At 40.3% G+C, this 26,759-nt stretch overlaps 1 protein-coding gene across 1 annotated transcript; it reads right to left on the bottom strand.

Moving 5' to 3' along the window:
- Positions 1-298: 298 nt before the first annotated feature.
- Positions 299-26,391, bottom strand: VPS36 (vacuolar protein sorting 36 homolog). Its single transcript, XM_034758552.1, has 14 exons — positions 26,038-26,391; positions 25,043-25,111; positions 19,404-19,474; positions 17,385-17,499; positions 16,352-16,441; positions 14,402-14,488; positions 9,979-10,011; positions 9,784-9,861; positions 9,099-9,233; positions 7,944-8,009; positions 7,224-7,288; positions 6,207-6,291; positions 2,819-2,895; positions 299-2,736 (listed from the first exon to the last, which is right to left on the bottom strand). The coding sequence occupies exons 1-14, from the start codon at positions 26,131-26,133 to the stop codon at positions 2,643-2,645; spliced, it is 1,161 nt and encodes a 386-aa protein (XP_034614443.1). The 5' UTR covers positions 26,134-26,391; the 3' UTR covers positions 299-2,642.
- Between the last annotated feature and the right edge of the window lie 368 nt (positions 26,392-26,759).

Raw genomic sequence — 26,759 nt, 5'->3', positions numbered from 1 at the left:
GAGGTTCCATGTTCTGAACCCTAAACTATGTACTAGTGGGAAGAGTGGCTACTCAGGGACTAAAAAATAAATGTTTAGAGCTCTGCGGAAGTATACACTTCCTGATGGAAGTGTGATAAGGCACTTCTGCTGAGATGTGTCTAACCACTACATTCCAGCAAAAGATACATAGTATCTTATCCTTAAGGATACAATCTGAGACAGTGAACATTTAAAAACTTATCCTACCAAACTGCCAGGCCTCTGACTTGTGGCTTCAAAGTTCCCCCAAAGCATTTAGAAAACAGAAATAGACAAATTAAGAAAATCATTTTATTTTTATCACTTTGTGGCAACAATTTTCTAATATATACAATTAAATTCTAAATAAGCAACATAATTTAACCCATGGAGTTTTCTCTCCCTATACAAAGAAAAAGGACCTATCTTGAAAAAAGGCCAAGGAAGTACCATAAGGCTAAAGCTAAGATGTATGTTGTACCATTATTGCTCAACTGAGACAAACTAAGGGCTCTATATGGGTTATTCCTGAGTAGGGGAATGGACGCTAGGAGTGTAAATTTGGTACTTTCATCATGGCTGTGGAGAAGAAAAGCTGCCCCCTTATGAAGAAGGTTTCAGCCACCTAAACCAGTGGATCTTTTCCTAACATTCATGGCTCTCCAGCGAAACACTGACAGCAAGAACATCCACTTTAGGTGTCCTCTCTGCCTCTCAGTTCTTCAACTCTTTGAGAGTACATTGTCCGGAGTAACTTGTACTGATCTGTCCTGTTTACTGGGGGGAACTGAAAAAAGAGAATGTCGTGGAGTTCAACTGGTCCCTTCTTCCCCACCCATAAATCTGGATCTCTACAAAGCTGCTGCAGAGAGAGTACAGAGCATTGAGAATGCCCTGATACCAGTTCTTCCCCGTGTAATTCCTTTCCCTGCCTGATCAATGAGTTTTGGCTCCCCTCCACTTGAGGAAATGCAAGGAGAACAGTGCCCTAAGAGAGCACGGCATGACAGCTAACTAGGGAAATGTACTAGGGGACAGCATGTCTTCGCTCCAAACGAGCATCCTACAAGAGCCTGCAATGAAGGTGTGGGAGAGGAACCAAGGCAAATTTACAGCAGAGGTACATAGGAAAACAAACAGGTAAACAGTAACTTTTCATACCTCTATCAAAAACATGAGCCTGAGCAGCCCTTCAACCTTGACCAAGCTGTGGTGATATTGTAAGATTTCTAGAAATATTTTCAGACAATTAAAAGAACCTCTCTCTTTCCTTTCTTTTAACTTCCATCTGATTATTACTGCCATATCTTTAATTCAAAGCTACATCAATGTGATCTTCATCCAAACTTTGAACTGAATTCTGCAATAATATATCATAACTCGTTATGTGGGAAGCTTAAGTCATGTGGGCCTCTGACACCACTTACCATCGTCTATGTAACTTTAGCTCTTCTAAAACATATAACTAATATACAAATCCACAGGGGTTACAGAAAGTTAGGGCTGTGTAACTGAATTCTGTAAATCCACAGCATAGGTAAAACCAAAGGATTTATACCTCTTGACTGTTAAACATGAGGGTTTTTCTGTTCCTCCTTTTAATATTAAAAACTGGTTTCTGCAGACTAAGGATATGCAAGTTAACAAACCATCTCTCCAAGACAGACACACGGTAGGCAGCTTTGATCAATGACTTTTCTTTAGAAGTGCAAAAGGAAAAACAGGTCATTATGCTGCTGGACAGGATGCAGTGACAGAATAATTGATTTCCCTCAACACTATCTAAAGGAGCTGGCAAAAGCACACACAAACAGCAACATAATGAAGCTTTTTTGGGGAGGGAGAGCAAAGAAAGGAGGAACTCTGCACTCACAATACTTCTTGTCTATTTAGCATTAGACATGACACATTAAACACTATGTTTTCCAAATTTTCATAACGTAGGTTAGTCTCTATTAAGGCAGGTCATTTATATCTATAAAGAATTCCCTGGGCTTCGACTTCCAAAATTTGGGATCCTTGCTAGGAAAATTTTTTATAGTTCCTGGGAAAAGGGAGTATTCAATATTGATTTGTTCCTCAGACCTCAACATTCATAAACCATGTCACATTTCTCATCCCTATGGATATATGTCTCTGATCTGAACTCACAGACACACAAAATATACTGAAGTTGGAGAGTACGGAGAGGAAGCTTGCTTTGGCATGTACACACTTCTATTTCCTTGCTATCATCTGTATGCAGTAAATGACAGTGTTCTATGTTCTGTCTGCCTTTGCAAACAGACCACAAAGGATATTTCCTCCACTTTAACTCTTGTGAAATCATCTCACTTCTCCTGAAGTAAAAAGATAAATGGACTATAGCGTAAAACTTACGCTGAGTACGTGTATGTTAGCTTGCCAATTTGAGATCAGATGATTTTGACTCCATGATTCCTGTTACTTTCTGTAACATTCCTCTCCATTCCAAATAGGACCACTCAGCATTTGAAATAGCTGAAAAAAGCTTTTTCATCACAATATTCACCACTGTCTTGATTAACAAAGCAAAATCTTAAAATCTGTCATTTGAAGGGCTCCCCCTTCTGCTCTCTTGTGTTCAACCATTACATGATAAACATGCATGAACTACAATATCGTTAACTTTGTGTCATAAATAAGTTTGGATAGAATCTCAAGCCTTCCACTGAATCATCTCTGCAAAGATGGCCCATCTTTTCAGCTAGAAGCAGCCTGAAGAAAGAGAAAGAACATTTGTAATATTTGGTAAGGGCAAAATGATAATCAAGGAGTTATTAAAAATTATCATAGTTACCTCTCTTTGGCTAAAAGAACAGACATCCCCACAAGCTTGGCAAACTCTTCGGCTGTAAGAGAACCCTTTTCAGATACCTATCAGAGAGAAAAGCATGGCATTAAAATAGTGTAAAAAGCAACAGAGGGTCCTGTGCCACCTTTGAGACTAACAGAAGTACTGGGAGCATAAGCTTTCGTGGGTAAGAACCTCACTTCTTCAGATGCAAGTAATGGAAATCTCCAGAGGCAGGTATATATAAATTTGCAAATTTGACACCATCAGATTAGGATTAAACAAAAACTGTGAATGGCTATCCAACTACAGAAACAGTTTCTCCTCCCTTGGTGTTCACACCTCAACTGCTAGCAGAGCACCTCACCCTCCCTGATTGAACTAACCTCATTATCTCCACACTGATATATACCTGCCTCTGGAGATTTCCATTACTTGCATCTGAAGAAGTGAGGTTCTTACCCACGAAAGCTTATGCTCCCAGTACTTCTGTTAGTCTCAAAGGTGCCACAGGACCCTCTGTTGCTTTTTACAGATTCAGACTAACACGGCTACCCCTCTGATAATTAAAATAGTGTTGATCTTTTCCTTTCTACTACAGAATGAAAGAATTTTCTCCATTATTTTAGTTCAGTCTCAGTTCAGAGGGTTAACTATTACAAATTGGTAACAAATACCTAGTGAAGACTACTGCTTTGTCTGCATTTTTGTTTAAAAAACAAAAAATAAGCAATTTTCGTCCAATACACTATCTAGCGTTCCGGAAGTGTGCTAAGTATGAAAAAGGAAGAACGCAGAAAAGGATAGGAACTAGTCAAACAAATGAAACCGTGTGTCTCTTGTGTGTGTGTGTGTGTGTACGTGTACATGTACGTGTAAAGATAACATGGGAGAAGTGGGTAGGGAAAAAATAGCCCATAAATAGCAATATACTTGTGCAATCAATAGTTATAAAGCACAGTCACACTAAGTCTTCCTTAAGTGATTTTGTAAACAATGAAGTTTGGAAAAGGAAATGAAAGGCATCAAAGTTGGAGGGTCTTCAGTTTAGAAGCTGAAGTCACCCAGAAGGAGGTGGGGAATTGGGATTAATTAATTCAAAAAGCCCACTGCTGGTACTAACTTGTGAAAACCAGCATTCCATTAGGTCTCAGGACTTTGGCAGGCCCAAGAGAAGCCAGGTTTTCATGCAAATGAATTGTCCTTATATTTCTCCATTATTGTAGGTTCAAGCAGCCTTCCACACCCACACATACATGCCTTCTCCTGCGACCCTCATAATTTGAGGGATTTATTCTGCATTATCCATTGCAATTTCTAATTATGTTGGTTATCCTTTACAAACTCTCATATCAAAGTAGGCCCTATATTTAGATGTGGTAAAGCTAAACCATTGAAACCTAGGGGTGAAACACAGAGCATACTGAGTAGATTGCACAACTTACTATGACCCCTGGATCATTATAATTTTCCTTCCCAACCACCTATCCCAAATGACTTCAGCTTCTATGTTGTTGATCCCTTTGGTTCTCCTACCTCACCTGCCACTCAAACCATTCCATGCCCATTTCAAACCCCACACTGGCTTCCTCTCATCTTCCCTCAAAAACCAATCTTACTGCACTTGGAAAGCTATACACAAGTGTGCTCCTAACTAATTTCCAATATTGTTTCTATCTCCTTTCCCCCTTATCACCTTCCCCCCGCCCCACTCACACCTCACTCTTGTTCCTTTTGCAACCTTATCCCACTTGTCTCTTCTTCAACGCCTATATCCCTGAGGATTCCTTTTCTTGGAAGACATCCATCTTTCTTAATTCAAGTCCGTTCCTCACAGCACATTTGTCTATGAAGCCTAGTGTTATGTCAAAAAACGACACCACTTTGTGATAAATCCACCTTCTCCACTGTGTGTCTGACCGTATTTATAATGTCCATGTGTCTGCTTAAAGCTGCCTGAAGAAGGGACTGTGTTTTTTTTACAATGCTGAGCACACTTGCTGAAGACAACAAATTAATACATCATCACCATAAAATTGACTAAAAACAAAAGGAGAACCAATGAGTCTATTTTCTTGAAAGAAATGCAGAAAATTAACAAAAATGCATGAAATGTCCTAAAAGAAATCAGAATTTAAATATTTCAGTCTTAATAATCAAAGGTGTTATTTGCATTATAGGTATGGCATTTGTTTTGAGAAAGTATTTGATGTTTAAAAGTGTCCCTTTTAATGAAGGAACATAGTTCTGCACATTTGGTTTTATATACATTTTCTGAGGAGTCCATGTCAAGTCTCAAGAGCAAAGGTGCATCTGGTAGTACTAAATTTTCTAATTTGACAGGACTATTTTCTTTTGGAAACACCGACATGTAGCCTTCTGAGCTTGTGAAAATTAAGAGTGTGTGCTATGTTCTATAACATGCAAGGGAAACACAGAAGATGATGTGGCAGTAACAGCATTTCAGGTATCAAAATGGATCAGAACCAGTATCGGCTAACTATATTGTGCTCTACTACCCCTTTTTAATGAATCAAAGCTACCTCTATGCAGTACCCTCTAACACAGGCAGTCTCCTCAAAGTAACAAACTCAATGTAAAATATATATTGCACCTACTATGTTCTGTTACCGTATAAAAGCAAAAACAAGCACACATTCCATACCTACATTTAATATCTGCTTTCAATCAAACCAAACACAGTCAGAAGCCCAATTTAGTTAGTTAATGTATGGGCCAAATACCATGTCATCAAATAAACTCTTCCTACTATGCAAAAGAATTGGGGAAGGACTTTAAGGTAATGAAGTCTGACAAGAGCTCTAAGAGAGATTTATTCCTTGAGGAGTGAACAGTGATCTAGAGCAGGTCTATACTACAGCACTACATCAGCGCAGCATGTCTGGTGTAGACATGCTCTGCCGACGGGAGAGCACTCTTCTGTCGACATAATTACTCCACCTTGGCGAGAAGCGGAAGCTATATTAGTGGTAGAGCACCTCCTGCTAGCGCTGGTGTGGACAGCACAAGACTTCTCTGCCTGGCCGGGGAGAGGAGAGGGGAAGAGAAAGAGAGAGAGAGAGTGTGTGTGTGTGTGAGTGTGTGAGAGAGAGAGAGAGAGGACACGACGGGACGGACATGCGGGGTTTTTCACATCCCTAAGCGATGTAAGTTAGAGTGACTTAAGTGGTAGTGTAGACCTGCCCTAAGATGAATGTGTGTACAGCTCTCTGAAGATGAAAAATGCTAAGTACAAAATATTGTTTTAGGATTTTGGAAGTGGAAAATTTTGTATTTCAAAAGCTCAAAGGGAAATCCTGTACCTCAAGTTTTACACCTAATGTGTTTAAGTTTCCCTACAGACAGATTACTAGAGGAAATGAAGTTCACATACTGTCTCTAAAGCAGAAGCCACCATTTCCTCTTCATTGTGGGACTGGAGCTCAATCACCATTACACCGCTGTCAAATAGACGAAGCCTAAAAATCAAAGGGAAAAGACCAAAAAAACCCAAATCTGCAAATCAACAACGGAAAAACGTGTGTATTTTAGCAGTCTCTGAGTTTCATACATCTAACATGATAACATGTCAACCAATCTATTGTAATAACTAAAAGAAAAAAATTGAAAAAACGAAACTGAACAACATAAAAATCAACTGCTGAATCTTCACAAATGAAAACAGAAGAATAATTAACTGAACAAAGTGAACAAAGATATTAGCGATGCACCACAGTGGTTTTATTTTCACATCCTGAAAATATACGTTTGGCAGATAAAACCCCAGGAACTTAAATTGTATTTTTTAGGGATCACATAATTTAGTTTTGCATGAAACATAAGTTCTGTTCATGCTGTAAAACAATGGTGGACATATGTATGTGTTAGTGTTATTAACTGCACCTGAAGAAAGACCCTGTGAAACTATTTCTGAAGGTCACATCTGTGGAAAGGAAGGATGGTCCAATAGGTAGGGTGCAACCCTGGGACATTAGAAATCTGGGTTCAATTCCCTCCTCATTATCTGTGTGACCTTGGGCAAATAACTTAGTTTCTCAGTGCCTCAGTTCCTCATTCCTAAAATGGAGGCAATCCTTACCTATCTCACAGGGGTGTTATGAGGATAAACATATATTAAAGAGTACAAGGTGCTCAGAAAGTACAGCAAGAGGGTCCTTGTAAGTTGGATCAACAGACAAGTGATATTTATGAACTTAAAGGAAATTACATAGGAAATTGAATGAATACTGACTGACCTCTTAGAAGATTAAGTAACACACAGAAATAGGTTCACATTTTACATTAAAATGGATTTTGGAAGGTAAGGCATTTCACAAGACTGTGTCTGTGCAAGGGACTCAAGGGTCCACAGTTGACAATTTATTTAGAAATGCACATGAAGGACTCTTACCTTAGGGGTAATTTCAGTGCCACTAGCATCTTACAAGCATTTACTAAATCTTCTGGAGAGAGCAACTATTTAAAAACAAGAACATATTTACTCACATTTTACATGTTAAATACACAGTATCACACACAGAAGCAAAACAGACAACTACAGATGAAAAAAATAACAGAACAAGCAACGATGTAGTGCACGATTGCATTTTCGCCTTTCATCTTTCCCTCTCCCCCACCCCACGTCCTGCAGCCTTCTCTCACCCTTACACTCCATTTTCTGTTCTCTTCTTATTCTTCTCTACATTACTCTGTTTATGACTTCTCTCTTCAGATAATTTATTTGATTACTGGTCCCCCCACCCCCTTTTATTATTTCTGTGTCTGTCCCTCCTGTTATTTTGCCTGTTTTTGTATGTTTCATTTTCTTATGCTAGCTCTCATCCTCCTTTATTGGTACTACAGGAGTGGCACATCAGAATGACATACTATGGAAGATGGCCAAAGATTAAATATTAGCGGGGGGAGGGAGAAGGGAAGGGAGAACCTCCCCCCCCCCCCCCCCCCCCCCCCCCAAAGCTCCATTTTCCATTACAAGAACAGCAATTCATCCATCATTTTAAGGAGTTGGACTGCATGTAGTGGACAGTTAAAGATTTGTTTGACACTTCTTTCTTTAAAGTACCTTCTCAAGCAGATTTTGTCAAAGAATACCACAAAATCAGTCCCTTACCTCCAATCCCCGAGCCCGGTTTACTAGACAATACACCTCTGTAAGTGACATTATTCCCCCTCGTTCCTGTGGAAACATGAGGCCAATAAGTGAAATAGTATTTAACCTAGAACACAGAGCACACTATTTTGCATATAATAAAACATTTGGATGGATGAAAGTTTTAAGCAACACGTGACATATTAAAGCAGAGAAGATAAACTATGAGCTTGATTTAAAAACCTACACAGACAAGACCAATGCTATCTAAAATATAGGTCAGTGTTCAAACTGTAATTTTCTTTAATAATTTCAAATAGCAGAATACTAATTCTAAAATTAAAGAATTGTGAATTATTTCAAGGTTAAAATACACGTTAGAGTAAAAGTACATGGAACTTCATTATATTAAATCTATTAACCAATTTATCAAGCTTCTGTTTTTTGAACTTACAGGGTCATAATGTAAGGTAAAAAAATCTAAAGAGATAGTATGTGAGTTTCACATACATATTGAATGTGCACATTCTTTTTCAAAGAGGCAAGCTTCACATACATTAAAAAATGAAATTTTATTGAATTAAATAGAAAATTTGATAATAAAATCTGTATAGTAGCCAGCATTATAGCAGTGATATATATGAAGTTTACATTGAAACTGTTATTTGTAGGTTTCAGAGTTAGCAATCCATTGTGCTTAATGGGGCTGCTCATACTTTTGAGTCAAGGAAGACAACTTTTATTGGTTTATGGATTATTCATTTATTCAAAGTTAGCATTGCAACCATATAGATCAGAAACATATTTTTTAAAATAATAGCTTAGATTCAGAAGCACAATTCTGTGGCAAGGGGTAAATTCTGTAGCCACAGTCGCTAGGAAAAGAGACTGCTAATTCAGACCTATGAAGAACTATCACACAAACTCTGTTATGTGGAAGATGAGAAATCATTACGGCAAATATAAATTCCCATAATTCCTTTTAGATATTTCTGCTGAGAAAGAGAATAAATGTTCTTAAAAGGCAAAATGATGACTCCTCTAAAAGCTGAATTGGAGGTTGCATTACTGAAGTCTTAGATCTTGAAAAGAGACATTGTCAAGGTCCATGATGCTGAAATGCATTGCATTAAAAACTCATGTACATGCACAAAAAGAGCATCTCAGGTGTTTTACCTCTAATGGTGCCTGTAGTATTCCAGCTAGTTGTTTTGCCAGTTGCATATGGTAATGTGTGCCAGATCCATGCGTTTCCCTGGTAACTGGGTTAGCTATACCCATGCTCAACAGATAAGACTTAAACCTGATAGTCTACATAAAAAGAAAAGTAAGTTGCATCAGTCATTTCACAGTTCTATTTTTAAAAAAACTTTTACACTTTTATTTTTATAGTAGACTTCAATGCCTTTTGGGAGATTTGAAAAAACACAATGCCAACTATTGGGCAGAATATACATTTATCAAAATGGTGGCAAGCTGAACACAAGTCTTCAGAAATGTATAAGGGACACTGAAATCTCCAAAAGAAAACGAGAAAATTGTCGTCTTCTAGTTAACAGAGCCAGCATTTCTGACCCCTTTTAAAGTAAACTAAGTGGGGAAGAGACATGCACATCCTGTAATCACTTCATAGTAGTTATTTTTGAAACAAGGTCTCAGACGGACGGACTGTCTTCTCTCCCCACTGCTCGGATATATTGTATAAAGAAATCTTTTCATTAAATAAAAGTTAAGAAACAACAGGACATTAGTAAAATATTATTTACTTACATTATGAATATCACCACAATAGCTGTTTAGTTTACACAGTGATATTTCACAAAATACCTTTTTGCCAAATCTAGAAAGAAGGCATATTTACCTCATCTTCCGTGATGTCACCTTGTTTTTCTTTAATTTTGTTAGCTATTGATTTGGATAACTCCACCATTTCCTTAGCCTACCAAAACACACACAAATATGTCAGATTTCAGCAGTGTATTCAGACATGTTGGTTAAAAGTTAGATAACTAGTATAAATGTAGATAGATGTGCTGGTAAATGTCACATCCCATACCTTATCCATTAACTTGCTGAGATCTTCAAAAGCCTAAAATGAAAAATTGACATTATAATATAGTCTGCCTAAAGAAATTAAATGATTTAATGAAGTAATTTTTCCAATGATCTTCCCAAACTCCAAGAATTCTGAACAATATTAGGGCACCTAATGCTTTAGACCAGCACGTTTTCATTTCAAACTGTTTAGAGTTTGAAATTCATGCTCTGATTTACAAACAGGCACTTTTCCTTCCCAGAGAGCTTATAATGAAAATCAGACAAGACAAGGACAACAGAAAGTATACAGGAAAGTAAAACAATTCTATGGTTTCCTGCATGGAACACACATACTAATTTCTACTTAATACTGATTTACAAAATGTAAATAACAGAGCTGGGAGATAAAGTACTGAGAGTTGAAATAAATTAAATTAATCAAGTTTGCCCCTTCTTCCTAAAAACGTGAGGTGTATTTTTTTATTCATCCTATATACATACACACACACACACACACACCAATAATCTAATTTTGGCCAGTGGAGAGCCCACAGTACAACTGTGGAAATGCTCATAGTGACATTACAATTCTGCCTTTATCAGTAGGCGTTGCTAAGATAGCAGGCAAGATCACAGTTTATTTGGAAATAACAAGGGAGATGGATTGCTGGGTTCGTTTCACACCACTCTGAATTGACGAGACATAAAGCTTTGAAAATTATTTGTGGGGAAAATTTATGCATCTAAATACTTGATTCTCAAAAGCAATTAGGTACATAGATGTCTAACTGAGCTAAATTATGCTGACACAAAACAAGATCCCAATTAAGGCTTGTTTGAAATCAGGCTTATGAGATGGATTATTAGATAAAAGGTACCTGTGATATAAGCTGTACTTGCTAGATCTGATAAAAGCAAGGAGAAATTAAAATATTTCTATAAAGTATCAGATTTTTACTACAATGAACTTTTATGGAACTTTTCCACAAAAACCATGTAAAATTTTGGATTTCCATCACAGGACAATGATTTATTTCAGGATTTTTAAAATACAAGTTACTTTAATAAAGCTGTGACATTCTCAAATATAAAAATTGCTATATGGAGCACATAACACCAGATAAGCCTTTCACTTTTTTCATATTTTATTTCAACAATAAAAAACAAACAAATGCTCTCAGTGTGTTAACAAGTAAGCAGACTTACAATTACATAACAATGACCATCCAGCAGCATAACATACACATGAAAAAGTGAATTTAGCCTGTCAATATATCAGTGCCACAGAAAGGCACTTTTACCTTCTCAGGGACACACCCTCAACCCTCTTTCAAAATCTCTCTAATAAATGGCTTTTGCAATGTGTCCAGGTGGTCACTAATTTAGATTATTTTGGACCAAGTGTGTGTGTGAATGCATGTGGGGAGTCCCAGAACCCTAGAACCATCACAGCTAGATCCGTGAGGGCAGCACCTCCCTTTTATAAAGAGGGCAACTCAGCTAGAACACCTCTACAGACCGCAAATGTAGCCAGCCTATGGTCCCAAGCTATCAACGATTTAATAGTCTAATCTGAAGGTAACAAAAGCATGGCTTCTATTTAATTTAAAGATCTACGCAGTAGACTCTTGATAATCCTGAAGAAGAGTTCTGTGTGTAACTCAAAAGCTTGTCTTTTTCACCAACAGAAGTTGGTCCAATAAAAGTTATTACCTCACCCAGCTTGTCTCTTGCTAGTCCCCATACAATAATTCCTCACTTAACGTTGTAGTTATGTTCCTGAAAAATGCGACTTTCGGTGAAACCAGTTTCCCCATCAGAATGACTGTAAATGGGGGGGTTAGGTTCCAGGGACATTTTTTTTTGCCATACAGTACAGTACTATAGTTGGGAGGTGCCCCTGCCTTACCCCACACAGGCACAGCCCACTGGCACTGGAGACAATGAGGCAGGCAAGGAGGCTGAAGGTGCTGTAGGCTAGGAGAAGCACATTGCGCAGCAGCAGTGGCAGCTTCTCCTACTCTGCAAGCACCAGGGGCGGCGGGCTCAATCCTCGGCCCGCCCATGCCACCCCTTCCCCCAAACCTCCCCCCTTTACTCCGCATGCCGCGTCCTCGCTCCTACCCCTCCCCCTCCCCTGCCTCCTGCCCGCGGCAATCACGGCGCGCAGGTTCCCCTCCTTCCCCTACCTCCTGAACACTGCAAGCCAGCTGATTGCCACGGGCAGGAGGCAGAGGAGGGAGGGGGGGATGTGCGCCGCATCCTCGCTCCTCCCCCCTCCCTCCTGCCCGCGGCAATCAGCTGGCTTGTGACATTCAGGGGGCAGGCGAGGGAGGGGGAGCCTGCATGCCGAGTCCTCGCTCCTCCCCTCTCCCTCCTGAACGCTGCAAGCCAGCTGATTGCCGCGGGCAGGAGGCGGGGGAAGATGCTGATCTGCGGGGTCTGGCGGGAGACGCTGTGCGGGGGGCGTAGAGGAGCTGATGGGGGGCTGCCAGCTGTGGATAAAGCAGGCAGCCAAACAACGTTATAGCGAAGCATTGCACAACTTTAAATGGAGCATGTTCTGTAATTGAGCAGGGACATAAGATCGAAACAATGTTAAGCGAGAGGACGTTAAGTGGGGAGTTACTGTAGTCAAATGACAATCACTCCCCATACATCTTGGCAAAAATTTAATATGGAGTGTTAAAGCAATTATAATATATTCCCATAGAATAATGAATTACCATTGTCAGAACACAGATATTTGTGATACAGTGTCTTTTCTTTTAAAGGTATTTGTTGACATACTTGATAATTTGCCAAATTCAGTAAATTCGTAATGTGTCTCTCAGGCACTAGCATGAATTAAGGAGCTTCTACCATATTGAATTTTAATATCAACAAACAAAAAGCTTTTATCCAGGCTTTTACTGGTTTAACTCCAATCTCAACAACATGCATGAAAATATCACCCATTAAAAAAAAATCCTTGACTTAGTTAAATAAATAGCATGTTGTGTATAGTTCCTCCTCTGACCAATTCACTCAGGGCAGGCCTGGAAACAAAGGGGAATGTGCACACACCTAACAGGAACTTCCTCAGATAAACAAAAGGCTAAAGAACTGGATTCTTATCAGCAGCGAACAGCAGATGCAGGAAACCTTTTCGTGGAACCCAGGGCACCACTTTTGAAATTAAGTCATTTATAACATTTAAAGCTGGGGGAAGGCAGGATTTCACAAATCACGTTTTTCCTTTGCTCATACAACTCACACAAATGGATTTCTTTTACTCTCTGACAAAGTCAGTGAGGAAAAAATAACCAGACAATACCTTTTGAATTATATACACAAGTAACTTCATTCATTACCTGCTTCATAAATAGGCGGAAAAACAGAGCAAACAATAAAACCTTTAATGCTAGTAATAATTGAAAGATCACAGTAAAAGTGTTCACAAAGCAGGTACAAATTTCCTGTAAACTGGATCTGTGAGGTCTTTTTTTTATTTTGCAATGTTGTGATACAAACAGTTGCCATCTGAATGAATCTGTTATAGTTAATTTATGAGGACTTCTTGATATTTCAAATCCATCTCTATTACTGTGACAAAACCAGTATAATCTTCTCTTTATTTGCAATCTCGGGATTGCTCCATTAGATATAGTGTCAAAAGCAGTGTTTCTCAGCTACTGGTCTGTGGACCAGTGCCAGTCCCTGAGATCTCCCTGACACAGTTGAGGAAGGCAGCAAGCCAGTCCCTGTATCAAAAAGGTTGAGAAACACTGGTTGAAAGGATTTTAAGAAGAGGAAGAGAATGAGGTGGGGAGGGGAGGAATAAGCTCCTGTTGTACATGTAATATCTCAAATTCAACTATGGAACTGTTTTTGGGAGAAGCGGTTGTTTTCTCTTTGGCCAATATTTTTGCAGAAATTACTGTGACATCTGATTATTGAACACTTTGCCATGCATAATTATAAACTCAAATTAAAATTTAAAAATATGAATTTCTGTTAGATACATTTACTGTGTAATAATTATTTACATATAAAACCCCTTTGAACAATACACCTGGTAAATGAATATCTAATCTTCAACTGATCCATAATTAGACCTGCTAAGAGAATAGTCTTATTGGACTGGTCCCTTTCTGTAGAAGGCTCTTTGTTCTGCTTCCCCCGATGAAAGGCCATTGAACTTTGCCTTTCAACTGTATTGAAATCCATAAACCCAGAAAGCATTTGGTGCCAATGAATGGCCTTCTTGAAAGGGAGCATTTAAATAAAATATTCTTAAACACCTGGGATAAGCCAGTTAAACAGACATAACTGTAAGTTACACACGTGTAATTGGTTCAGAGTTTTAAAACTCTCTACAATGAAACAGTACCCTGCTGCATCTAGAAGAAAAAATCTGAGAGAATGCAGGTGGCTGACCTTGAAACTTGAGCAGTATTTACCTCAGAAATGTTTTTGTCAGTCTCTTTTCTCTTCTCTTCTAATTTCCTCTCAATACCTACAATTCCTACAGCCCTTATTCTTCCTGCCTGCAAAAGAAAATAGTTTAAAGAAAAGAAAAGGAAGGAAATGTTAAGAGTGCTCTCACCTCCCTGTGAAAGAGTTTATATTTACAACAGAGGAAAATGTCCCACAAAGAACTAAGTAAAATGTAATGATTGTTAATGATCTACAATACATCTAATTTCCTGAATAACATTCCTTAAATCAAGGTCATAGTTTATCTATAACAACTTTTTACAAATAATAAAAATACACTGAATATAGATTTGCTACAGAATACTACATGACAAACACGCTATTTAAACTGTTAGTATAATGATATAGAACATAGCATCTCTTGTATGATAGACAGACAGTAGAGATAAGCTGGGATGCTCACACTGACGCTTTCCTAGTCTAACTGGAGCAAGCCTAGAGGTAGAGCATTTTCAGTGAGGATCCTGGACTTAGGAAGTTGTTCTCCCCATTGCTCCATCACAGTCTGAATAGGTTTCCCTGAGGGGAGATTTAGAAGGGTACGAGGTTGGACATTCACCGCATTTATTGACAGTGCGTCATACAAATAGTATGTGACACATACATGCAACATATGGGGTGATATCCTTTTACTAAATTGGAGAGTCATATGAAATTTATCAGCCTCTTCCTGGCCTAGCCTCCAGGTCTCTAACTCCACCCTCATTCTTCTTGTCCTCCCCATTGATTTTGACACTCAATAGTACTTTCCTTAAAACCTTGCAAACCCTTGAGTTTCCATCCTCTCCTGGTTCTCTCACCATCTCTCTGCTCATTCTTTTAGATTCTCCAACTCTCTGTGTCCCAGAAGTCTCAGTCCTTGATCCCCTCCTTTTCTTGGTCTACATCTTTTCTTTGGGCAATCTCAGCCGCACACGTGGCTTCAACTACCACCTTTACATAGATATGTGCAAATCTACCATTCCATTCCTGACCTATTTCCATCCAATCTGTATTTCAGCCAGTCTCAACATCTTCTCATAGATGTCTCATGGGCAACTTAAACTTAACATTGTCAAATTCAACTCTCTCTGTCCCCTCCTATTCTCTGTCACCTTTGAAAACAGCATCATCCTCCCTGCTGTAACTCATTTATATGATGGCTGTACCCAAAATGTCACCAGCAGTTTCCAAATACAGATATTCCCAAAGAGTTTATAATTTCAAAATACAGAAACAGATGAAGGAAAGCAATTAATAGGCACACATCTTGAAGATATTCCCAATAATCAAAACTGTCCATTTAAATCATAGCTACTCACACATATGACGCACACAGGCTCCAAACAACTATATTAAAGCAATGTCAAGAGTCTAGAACCCACCAAACCAAGAAAGGGTAAAATTAAGGCTGAAACTCCATCCTTCATCTTCCTTGTGTGTCTCATATTGTAGAAGTTTCTACACAAAATGTGATTATTTTACATCATGAGTTTCAATACATAGGCATAATTAAAAGACTACAAATGGCACATCAAACCAAACATCATACTCACTCATAAATTAGAATTTCCTCGCTTCTGTGCCATTCCAAGAATACCATTAACTCTATTTTGAATGCATTTAACTACATAATCTAAGGGGCAGGTTCCCAATTGTGTTGGAGCTCTTCTCAGATGCAGTGAGGACACCCAGCTACTCAGCCCCAGCACAAGGGAGAACTGCAGGAGAACAGCTCCAGCTTATGCCAGTGGAAAAGCAGCCATGGTGGAGTTCCACTCTGCCATGCCCCCTTTCTGACCTCAGAATGCCAGAGGTGGGGGGGAGCTGATGTAGGCGATGGCTATGTTGACAGCACAAAATGGACACAATAGACTGGAGATCTGAGCCTAAGTCTAACATACAGAAAAGAGTATCAAGGATTTAATAAGTACCTGTGGACCTCTGTTAATTTGAATGGTCTGAGACACAGGCATGTTCTCCCATCTCCTCTGTGTCATTTCTTCCGACAACCGTCTATAGAACTGCATATGTTTTAAAAAAAGTCAATCTAAGTTTTGTAGAATATTTTTGAGTATTTTTAATATCAGTGATCAACAAAACAAATTCCACTGAATATCAAATGCCATAACGTCACATTTATGCTGGACTTTTCATTTTTTAGGATAAAAAATGTTACAGACCATGCAATCATATACATTTCAATGGTAGCTGTAACAATTGTTAGTTAAACGTGCATGATTACTTATTTCCATTCTAAACACATTTCCAGACAGTCATAACGTTCCAAAACTTTCACTTAATGAGGCTGAAATTTCCAGGCTCAGTATCTGTCCAAAGGTGATTTTTTAAAAATAAATTTGAGCAATCCAGTTATTATAGATAATCTCATGATAACAGTTATTTACTGTTATCATGAGATTTTGTTAATCCAGCCAGGTGGTTGGAATTGCAATGGAGTAATTCCATTAATTTAGTTTGGGTTAATGCTAGCTGGTTGTGATGGTTTATTACACGGGTAGGCAACCTATGGCACGGGTGCCGAAGGCAACACGCGAGCTGATTTTCAGTGGCACTCACACTGCCCGGGTCCTGGCCACCAGTCCGGGGGGCTCTGCATTTTAATTTAATTTTAAATGAAGCTTCTTAAACATTTTAAAAACCTTATTTACTTTACATACAACAATAGTTTAGTTATATATTATAGACTTATAGAAAGAGACCTTCTAAAAACATTAAAATGTATTATTGGCACGCGAAACCTTAAATTAGAATGAATAAATGAAGACTCAGCACACCGCTTCTGAAAGGTTGCCGACTCCTGGTTTATTAATTGACAACAGGGCCTCCTACACACACAGTTCCACAGCAAATACTGCAAGTTTAATAGTATCACTAATACAGGGAGAGCAGAAATATTTGTGACAAAACATCACACCTATATGGTTGCACTGTATGTACACATACCTCAATCTGACCATGTTCTTTGAAAGAAAGTTTGATGTAGGAATATTTGCTGCTCTGGAACGGGCCAGGCTCTTTGTTTGAAGGAGCTGGATGAAGATGAACCACTATTTTGGCACTAAGGAAAGGTGTAGGGAGAGAGCAAGGAGGAGAAAAAAAGATATATCCCTTATTTATAAAATAATATTTCTTAATTGAGCAAGTCAGGTTTAAAAGCTTAACCTAGTTCTATATTACCTAAGCCCCCAGAAAACTAATGGTTATTTTACATTCAGAACATTTCAGATAATCCTTCAGGATTTTCATAAAAGTCAAGTACGTTAAATAATGTTAATGATAGAATAATATAATATAAAAGAGAATATTTTATCTCTATACTAGAATTTTCATATTAAAAATACTGTAACCCATAAAAAATGTAAAACCGCACTAATAATAAAACACAGGTACAATCAACTCTCAGAAAGGTGATCTAGCATAAATATTAGAAGTTCAAACAAAGATTTCTGAAAAATAAATTGAACTACAAACTGTCAGGTGGTACCTTTGATTAAGGCTTCCAACCTGCAACATAACCCCCAAAGGCTTTACAGTGATTCATAGCTGCTGCCCAAACACACTACCTTTCTCATGGAAATAAAAAGGTCTCGATATTATGTTTAACCTATCTCACCATCAGAGGGGTAGCCGTATTAGTCTGAATCTGTAAAAAGCAACAGAGGGTCCCGTGGCACAGGACCCTCTGTTGCTATCTCACCATGTGTGCCAGCAGAAGAATTTGCATATGAATTCATCCAAAACCAACATCCTAGGCTAACATATGCATGAAAGCAACATGGTCTAAAATGAAGCCCAACAGCAAAACAACTCATGAACGAGCACAGTTTCAGCAAATATAATAGCCCATCTCACTTCATCACAATAATGCTATTATTCTTGTCCAGCTTTAATAATATATCTATTTTGTCAATACTCTTATTTAGTCACATCCTCTAGCACGAGATCTCGCAAGCCCCAGTGTATGGTTCTACTGGGATAATGTCTCCCCGCAGGCTGCAGCAATTTGATCTGCTTATAACATCCAGGACACAGACATAAGCAGATATAGACCAGACAAACTTCTTCATAAAAGCTTTATTTTTCCTTCCGTGTTAACTTCTCTCTTATTGCATACGTATCATACAGCTCTAATTATCTGTCAAGTGAGAGGGCCCCAGTTATTGGTCTCTCCTTCAGTATCAATTAGATGGTGGTGTAAGTTACATCTGCTGAGAACTGAGCAGTATGGTCCTCTGCTGGGTTCCTATCCCCAACCAGCCTTGCAGAGCACGAGACCTGGTCTGAGACCTAAATTTGAACATTAGCCTATCACCACGGCACTGCTGATTAAGTGAGATAAAACCAATTATTCATTGCTACGAAGCAGAAGACTGAATCACAAACTTAATCACAGGGTAATTATTTAGCAAATCAAGTAACACATATACAATTTTTCATAATGACCCTCTCCCCTATTTCAGTGTTTCCCAAACTTGGGATGCCACTTGTGTAGGAAAGCCCCTGGCGGGCCAGGCCAGTTTGTTTACCTGCCGCGTCCGCAGGTCCAGCCGATCGCGGCTCCCACTGGCCGTGGTTCGCTGCTCCAGGCCAATGGGAGCTGCTAAAAGCAGCAGTCAGTACGTCCCTCGTCCCATGCCGCTTCCAGCAGCTCCCATTGGCCTGGAGCAGCGAACCGCGGCCAGTGGGAGCCGCGATCGGCCAGACCTGTGGACGCGGCAGGTAAAGAAACCGGCCCAGCCTGTCAGGGGCTTTCCCTACACAAGCGGCGTCCCAAGTGTGGGAAACACTGCCCTATTTGATCCTTGTATCTTATTGTAAGAGAGGAAGAATGGTCTCATGGATTGTGAATCAGGACATCTATGTTACATTCCTGGGCTCTACCACAGACTTCTTGTGTGATCTTGAGAACGGCACATAACCTATGTGCCTAAGCTTCCAAAGTGATAGAGACACACACCTTACCTTTTTCCTATCCCAGCTGCTTGCTCTTCAATGAAGACAATCTGCGAAAGAGGGATAGCAATGCAGCATTCCTAGAATAAGCAACACAAAATAACTGGAAATTAAAAGCTATTTTCTTGAATGGTTTGTTAAAAAACAAACCAAAAACACATTTTTGTCCTCTTAATAAATAACAAAAGTCAACAGTGCTAATTTTTGTAGGAGGTTCTCCCAAAAGCCATTTCATATAGAAGATGATGCTGGTTGCAATAGAAAATTATCCTTACACTACTATTTAAAAAGGAATTTAAACTGAAAACTAAAAAGTGAACATGAAGTTATAATTGTTAAATAATCAGACAAGAAAGGGACTTAGGACTGACACAATGTCCTTATCTTAGCCACTGGGTTTCTAGGCATTTTAGGTAGTATACAAATTGATTATTATTTGTAGAGTGGTCAGAAAGAATTAGATGCTTCACATACAGGTAAGTCAAGGACCCAACTACAAAGATCTTACACACTGGCATCATGCAGACAAAGACAATGACAAAAGGTAACAATTGCTTCTTGTAGATAACCCATTTTTTAACTTCCTAAATCCAAAAACAGTTGAACTGACTAGAAGTGTAAAGGTCTCCTTGCAGGTTACACCCCACTGATAAGATATTCTGATAAAGAAGCAAAAGGAGGCGATACAGACAGACAGCTGGGTTAAGCATGCAGTGGGAGTCTGAGATCACAGAATTTATTTGTACTTATTTTCTAATGCCCAACATTCTCATTAACACCAGCTTAGAACAACACAGCTATGCACCAAACTAGGAAGAATTCAGTATTTAGTATTTTGGAAATCACAGCGTTTTCCTGTACTGACCAAATACATATGGTACGTGACCATATAGCAGCTATAAAATGCTGCTGCTGTTTGTCACAGTTTTGTTTTCACAGAAGATGCAGTATCTAAAAATAATGATCAGTGGGGATATTACTAAAGTAGCCTGACATTTCCCATTATGAGACCCTGTTTTCTGCTTATAACTTTGCCAAACTTTAACCATTTGGGCTGAAATGTTCTGTGCTGTCTCACTCAGGTTGAATTACTTTGGAAAATTTCAGCCAAAACAGTTTAGCTGTTTCTTAAAACAAGGTTATGGAAAAAATATATTGTTTTGCCCATGTTAAAAAATTCTGGAACCTTTCCTTTAAACAGCTCTAGGACCCCTATCTTTTGGAACAGGGACTTGAAATTTGGGTCGGAGATATGCCGTTTGCCATCCTTGTGAAAATCCACCCATACTTAGTTAAGTTACAAGCTTTTGAAGAATCGCAGTTTGCAGATGCTTAGTAGAGACTGTGGAAAAAATAGTATGTCATCATGTATTTAAAGACTATCATAATGCATACCCACAAGGGGGTCAAATTAAGATTGCACAGACAACCTTAATTCTGGCTTTCCTAACTGAGTGCTTGACTTTGTAACCTTAATAATGTTCTTTTGACAGTTATTTTTGTGGGTAATACTTGTATAAATTTTACAAGTAACATTACTTTGATACCATGTGAAAAAGAACCAACAGAGATAGGGCATGAACAGAACTCAGGACTTCATCAGCTCTGTTTAACTTTCATTTCTGTCAGCATTTTGACTAGTTTTAGGGAGTTTTGTTGCTCCATCCCCCATTGTTCTCATGCTTTTTAAGGTGAGAAAAAGGAAATGGGAAAGGAATTTATGGCATAAGATCCCCTTCCTTGGTAATACCCTGTTCTCAGGGACATTTCAAGGCTGTGACCCAAAGCCTTGCAAACTTGTATGGTTTACAACAGAATTCTAGTCACAACTCCAAAATAAGGATTTTTTTTTTTGGTGGCCTCAAAACTTCTTGTTATCCTGTCTTTTAGGGCTTTGTTAAAGAAGATGCTTGCAGTGACAATGGGCTTTTGGGACAGGGATTTCCATCATGATGTTTCTGTTTGATTTTGATCTTCAGGAGTTGTGGATTTCTACTAACTTGAACAATTGGGGATCAGTCTCAAGGATAACAGTTTCTAGTACACAGCCTCAGATTCTCTCTTGCTTTGTATGCTGGGGAAGAGAATAAATCTTACTACCCATCCTTGCCCTTTTCAGCCGTGAGTGTTGATAGTAGAAAAGCAGAATGTGCTTGAACAATAAGAGTAAAGCAGTTGGTATATACCACCGACCAGGATGGTGATTGTGAAATGCTCAGGGAGAAAACACAATAATAATGAGAGATTTCAACTATCCCCATACTGACTGGGTGGGTATATGGCACCTCAGAAAATGATACAGATATAAAATTGCTAGAAACATTAAATGACTGCATCTTGGAGTAGCTTGTCCTGAAACCCACAAGGGAAGAGGAAATTCTTGATTTAGTCCTAAGTTGGAATGCAGGATTTGGTCTAAGAGGTGAAGACAGCTGAACCGCTCAGTAATAGCGACCAAAACGTAATTGAATTTAACATTTTTGTAGGGGGGAAAATGCCAAAGAAACCCAACTTCTAAAAGGGGAACTACACAAAAATGAGGAATCTAGTCAAACAGAAATGAAAAGGAACAGTCACAAGAGGGAAATGCCTGCAACCAGCATGGAGACTATTAAAACACCATAATAGAGGCTCAAACTAAATGTACACAGCAAATCAATAAAATAGAGAGACCAAAAAATGCCACCATGGCTAAACATCAGAGTAAAAAAAGGTGGTTAGAGGCAAAAAGGAGTCCTTTAACAACTGGAAGTCAAATCCTAATGAGGAAAATAGAAAGGAGCATAAACTATGGTAACTCAAGTATAAAAGTATAATAAAACAGGCCAAGAAAGAATTTGAAGAGCAGATAGCTAAGTTACTAAGTGGGCTATGAACATGTTGGTAAATTATCTTAAAATTTCCAACCCCAGTTAATCATACAGTGGAGTCGCATCATACGCGCATTTAACTTACACGAATTCAACTATACGCACTCGGCAAAAAAAGAAAAGAAAAATAACAACTTAAATACAGTAGTGCAGGCGATTCCACCCACCATTCCACTCAATGAGCGTATGCCCCGGAATGAGCATGAGATGGGAGACGTGAATCTGCTGTTCCCTCAGTCACTCTCAGTTCCTGCATGCCTCTCATAGTGTGAGCATCTCGCCGCGCTGAGTGTGATTCTAGTGTTTAAAGATAGGTATTTTTCGTACAACATGGCCCCTATACGCAAGCCAACTACTTCATCTGGTGCTCAACTGAAGAAACAGCGATCTGTTCCAGTGCTGGAGAAAAAATTGGCTATGTTGGATTTATTGAGAGACGGTATATCGGTCTCCAACGTGGCGCGTAAATATGGCCGCAATGAATCTAGCATCCGTGCCATCAAGATTCGAGAGAGAGAAATTCGTCAAGCCATGGCATCAATTGCTCCAATAACTGCTAAGGTGACGAGCCAGGTGCGTGATAAGACTTTAGTGAAGACTGAAAAGGCATTAAACTTATGGCTAGAAGACAATGGCAACACGTTGCGAGAAAAGGCTCTTAGCCTACGCGCTGTTCAAACCTCCTGTTGAAGAGGGACAGCCTGATGATGAGAAGGAATTCAAAGCCAGCCAAGGTTGGCTTAACGGTTTTAGGAACCGCTTCAACCTCAAAAACACGCAGACTACTGGTGAAGCTGCATCTGCCAATGAAGAGGCAGCAAAAGCCTACCCTGAACAATTAAAGAAAATCACAGAAGAAAAGGGCTATCTTCCGGAACAAGTTTTTAATGCTGACGAGACTGGGCTCTTCTGGAAAAAAATGCCCAACCGCACTTACACTTCGAAACCAGAAAGACAAGCCCCTGGCTTCAAAGCAGCTAAAGACCATGTGATTGTGTTGTTTTGTGGCAATGCGTATGGGCATTTATAAAGCCAGGCTTGCTCTACAGGGCTGCAAATCCCCGTGCCCTAAAAGGCAAGAACAAAAATCTCCTGCCTGTGTTCCACCAATCAAATAAAAAGGCTTGAGTGACGACAGCCTTATTTCTGGATTGGTTCCACAAGTGTTTCATTCCGAAGGTCAAGCGGTACCTAGAAGAGAAAGGAATTGACTTTAAAGCGTTGCTGATCGTAAACAATGCTCCTTGCCACCCTGAGGCACTCTGGTTTGTGCATAACAATGTTGAAGTCGTCTTTCTCCCTCGCAATACTACCTCCATCCTCCAACCTCTCAACCAAGGCGTGATTCGCTGTTTCAAGGCCACATACACGAGGCTTACATTCTCATGGATACGTAGCACTATGGATGCTGATCCCAATCTTAATGTGATGGAGTGTTGGAAGTCCTTTAACATTGCCGATTGCATCACTTATATTAAACAGGCAATGGATGCAATCAAGCCTGAAACAGACAATGCATGTTGGCAAAACCTATGGAAAGAATGTGTGAATGATTTTAAGGGTTTCCTGACCATTGACAAAGAAGTGACACGCGTTGTTCTGGTGGCTAGGCAAGTGGGCGGTGATGGCTTCGTCGACATCCTTGAGGAAGAAATTGAAGAATTAATTGAGGGCCATAGAGAAACATTGACTAACGAAGAGTTAGAGGAACTGATAAAATTGTCTACAGAAGACAAAGATGATGACGACGAACAGGAAGAGCCAGCAAGTTGAAAGCTTCATAAATTTGCTGAAGTGTTCCAAGCAGCGAAACTCTTGAATGATTTAATTTCTGAATACGATTCCTCTATGGAACGAAGCCTCAAAATCACACACAGTATTATGAACAATTTGAGACCATAACAAGAAATGTTTGAGCAGGTCAAGAGACAACAGCGACAGTTGCCGATCACTATGTTTTTCAAGAAAAAACAACCAACAGCAGATGAGCCTACACAATCAACTTCTCGAGCTGAACCAGAGCCAACCACTTCGTCTACGACTCACTCTCCGTCATCCAAGCTCTCCATCACCTCCATCTCCTGGATCAACATCAAGCCCTGACGACCCCCCCCAATAGTGTTGTCAGGGGAAAAGGAAGACTAGTCATTGGAGTGTGTACAGTGCCCATCTTCATCGTCTCATCGTTCATTATACAGGCGCTGTACTAATCATCATCGTTATCATTCATCGTCATCGCATCACCATTGTCATAGTCGTCATATCACCATGATCATTGTCGTCGTAGACTAGCAAGAATATCCAGGATGAATGGTTAGGTTTACTGTTTTTCTTTTTTATTCTTTCATTTTTTCCGTTTCTCTCTCTTTTATGTAATTAAAAATACTGTAAAATTATATTTTGCATATGTACTCTTTATTATATGCTGTACATTACTGTATACATTTATACATATTACTGTACAGAGTTGTATACACAAAACCATGTACAGTATACTGTACTTTATGGGCAATTTAAGGGATTTTCAAGGGTAATTTTGACTATACATGATTTTCGGCTTATGCGCTGACTTTAGAACCTAACCCCCGCGTAAGATGCGACTCCCCTGTATTATATTGCCTCTCCATGTTGTGAGCATAAGGCGCTTACACAGGGAGGAAAAAAGTTTAGTCTCGGAAAAATTAGTTCTTTCTTGCACAGTCGCATCACTAAAAGTTACCTATGGTTTATTATGGAATTTATAGCCAACCCATGTACAAGAACGGATTGGGTACTTACATGATTTTTCAGATCTCTCCAGATCAGTCGGTGTGTGCTAAGTAGCAATACCCCAGTATCAAACTTTACCTAGACCAGAAAAAACAGATACTAAATTAACAACAAATTTAACAAACAAGCTGGGTAAACATTGATGTTTGAAGCATTACACATTGTCATAATATATCACCCTGATTAATCAAATATTTTTTTGATATTTTATTACCCTGTTTTTGCTGGTAGCACAGCGAGCCAAGTTGATGAAGCAACAAAAAGAATTATTACAAAAGGATAACACAGATATGGACAAACTTCCTTTTCAGCTGTATAAACTCTCCCCCAGGAAACCCGGCAGGATCCTCCCTTCCCTATGGTACCAACGCCCTAGAATATCATTACGTTTCTAACAAGGTTATTGGAGTTTCAGGGTTTTTTGCCCCGCTGGGAGTGCAGACATGCAGCATGCGACAGAGGACTAACGTGGGGTCCCTTCCTGCCCTACATTTCTGTGATTAGGGAAAGGAGTTAAAAACTAAAGCAGCACGTTGTGTGTCCAGTCCGAACCCCTCCCTGACCCACCAGGTGGTTCCATTTCGTCTAGGCACTTTACAGGCTAAAGGAAGAGGGGTTTTGTTCCTGGTCTACCACAAAGCAACCCTCGCATCAAAAACACCCGGCAGGACCTAGCTTCCTGCCCGTAAAAGCGGGGCAGGTACCGCCAGCTTCATCCACTGAGCCGCTGGGGCTGGAAAGGGGGCAGGCGCTGACAGCCCGACCGGCAGAGAGAAGCACCGGGGTGTCCAGGGCTGGCTCCGGGGCACTCAGCTGGGGGACTCGGCCCATCCCAGAGGCCCTGCGCAGCCAGCGCCAGAGCGGCGCCCAGCTGAGCGGCGGGGGCTCCTGGGCGGGGTGCCCCGGCTGCCCCTCCCCGGGGTACCGGTGGTGATCGCTGGGCCGGGGGGAGGAGGTCAGGATCTCGCCGCCGCCGTTAGGCCCGAGCCGGGCGCTCCCTTTACCTTCTCCTCCCCGTCGTAGAGCCGCACCCCGCGCTGCTGGATCACCAGGGTCTCGTTCATCTCCAGCAGGCCGCTGGCCCACGCGAACCGGTCCATGGCGGCGCCTCACAGTGGCCGGGGACCCCCCGCCACCACCAGGCCACAGCCGCCGCCTCCCCGCCCTCTAGTCCGGCTGCAGCTTCCTCCGGAGTCCTAACCCAGCGCGCTGCGCCCTCTGCTGGCCACCATCTGCCCCGCCAGGCCTCGGCGTGTGGGGCCCCAAACCACCCTGTCGCCCCCGCGGCCCAGTGCGGGTGTGACTGTCAGAGCCGCCCCCGAGAGCGCCGGGCAGCGAGGCGACCGCGGGAGAGATGGGCCCGGGAGCCAAGCCGGGCCCCGCAACGGGATAGGCACTTCCCTAATGCGGGGGAGGGAGTCACCCCCACACACACTCTTGAGAGAGGCTGGATGCCACAGTGCCTCTCTGGGTCTGAATGTGCCCAAAATTCAGGCACTTGGGCTCCAGGGTCCTGGCTCAATTTCTAGTGCAAGAGCTGTAGATATTAATTAGAGATTGGGCCAAACCAGCCACTTGGAGTCAGAATCTGATATCCTAAAGAAGTTCAGACCCAGATCCAAATTATTCAGCTGGGCAGATTCTCCATCACACTCCCTCAACTGTGTAGAAATCAACATACAGTAACTCCTTGCTTAACGTTGTAGTTATGTTCCTGAAAAATGCT

The sequence above is a fragment of the Trachemys scripta genome, chromosome 1 (assembly GCF_013100865.1).
Source record: "Trachemys scripta elegans isolate TJP31775 chromosome 1, CAS_Tse_1.0, whole genome shotgun sequence".
NCBI classification, from domain to species: domain Eukaryota; kingdom Metazoa; phylum Chordata; order Testudines; family Emydidae; genus Trachemys; species Trachemys scripta.
Note: the sequence above shows the minus strand (reverse complement) of the source record. Positions and strands in the feature narration are given on the sequence as shown.

Bases quoted from the DNA above. Each gene is read 5' to 3' on its own strand.
- VPS36 (XM_034758552.1), bottom strand. From the start codon at position 26,133: ATGGACCGGTTCGCGTGGGCCAGCGGCCTGCTGGAGATGAACGAGACC. The intron at 14,489-16,351 runs GTACTTATTAAA...TTTCTTTTGCAG, and splicing joins AAATTAACAGAGGTCCACAG to GCAGGAAGAATAAGGGCTGT. The intron at 2,737-2,818 runs GTAACTATGATA...CTCTTTCTTCAG, and splicing joins GTTCTTTTAGCCAAAGAGAG to GCTGCTTCTAGCTGAAAAGA.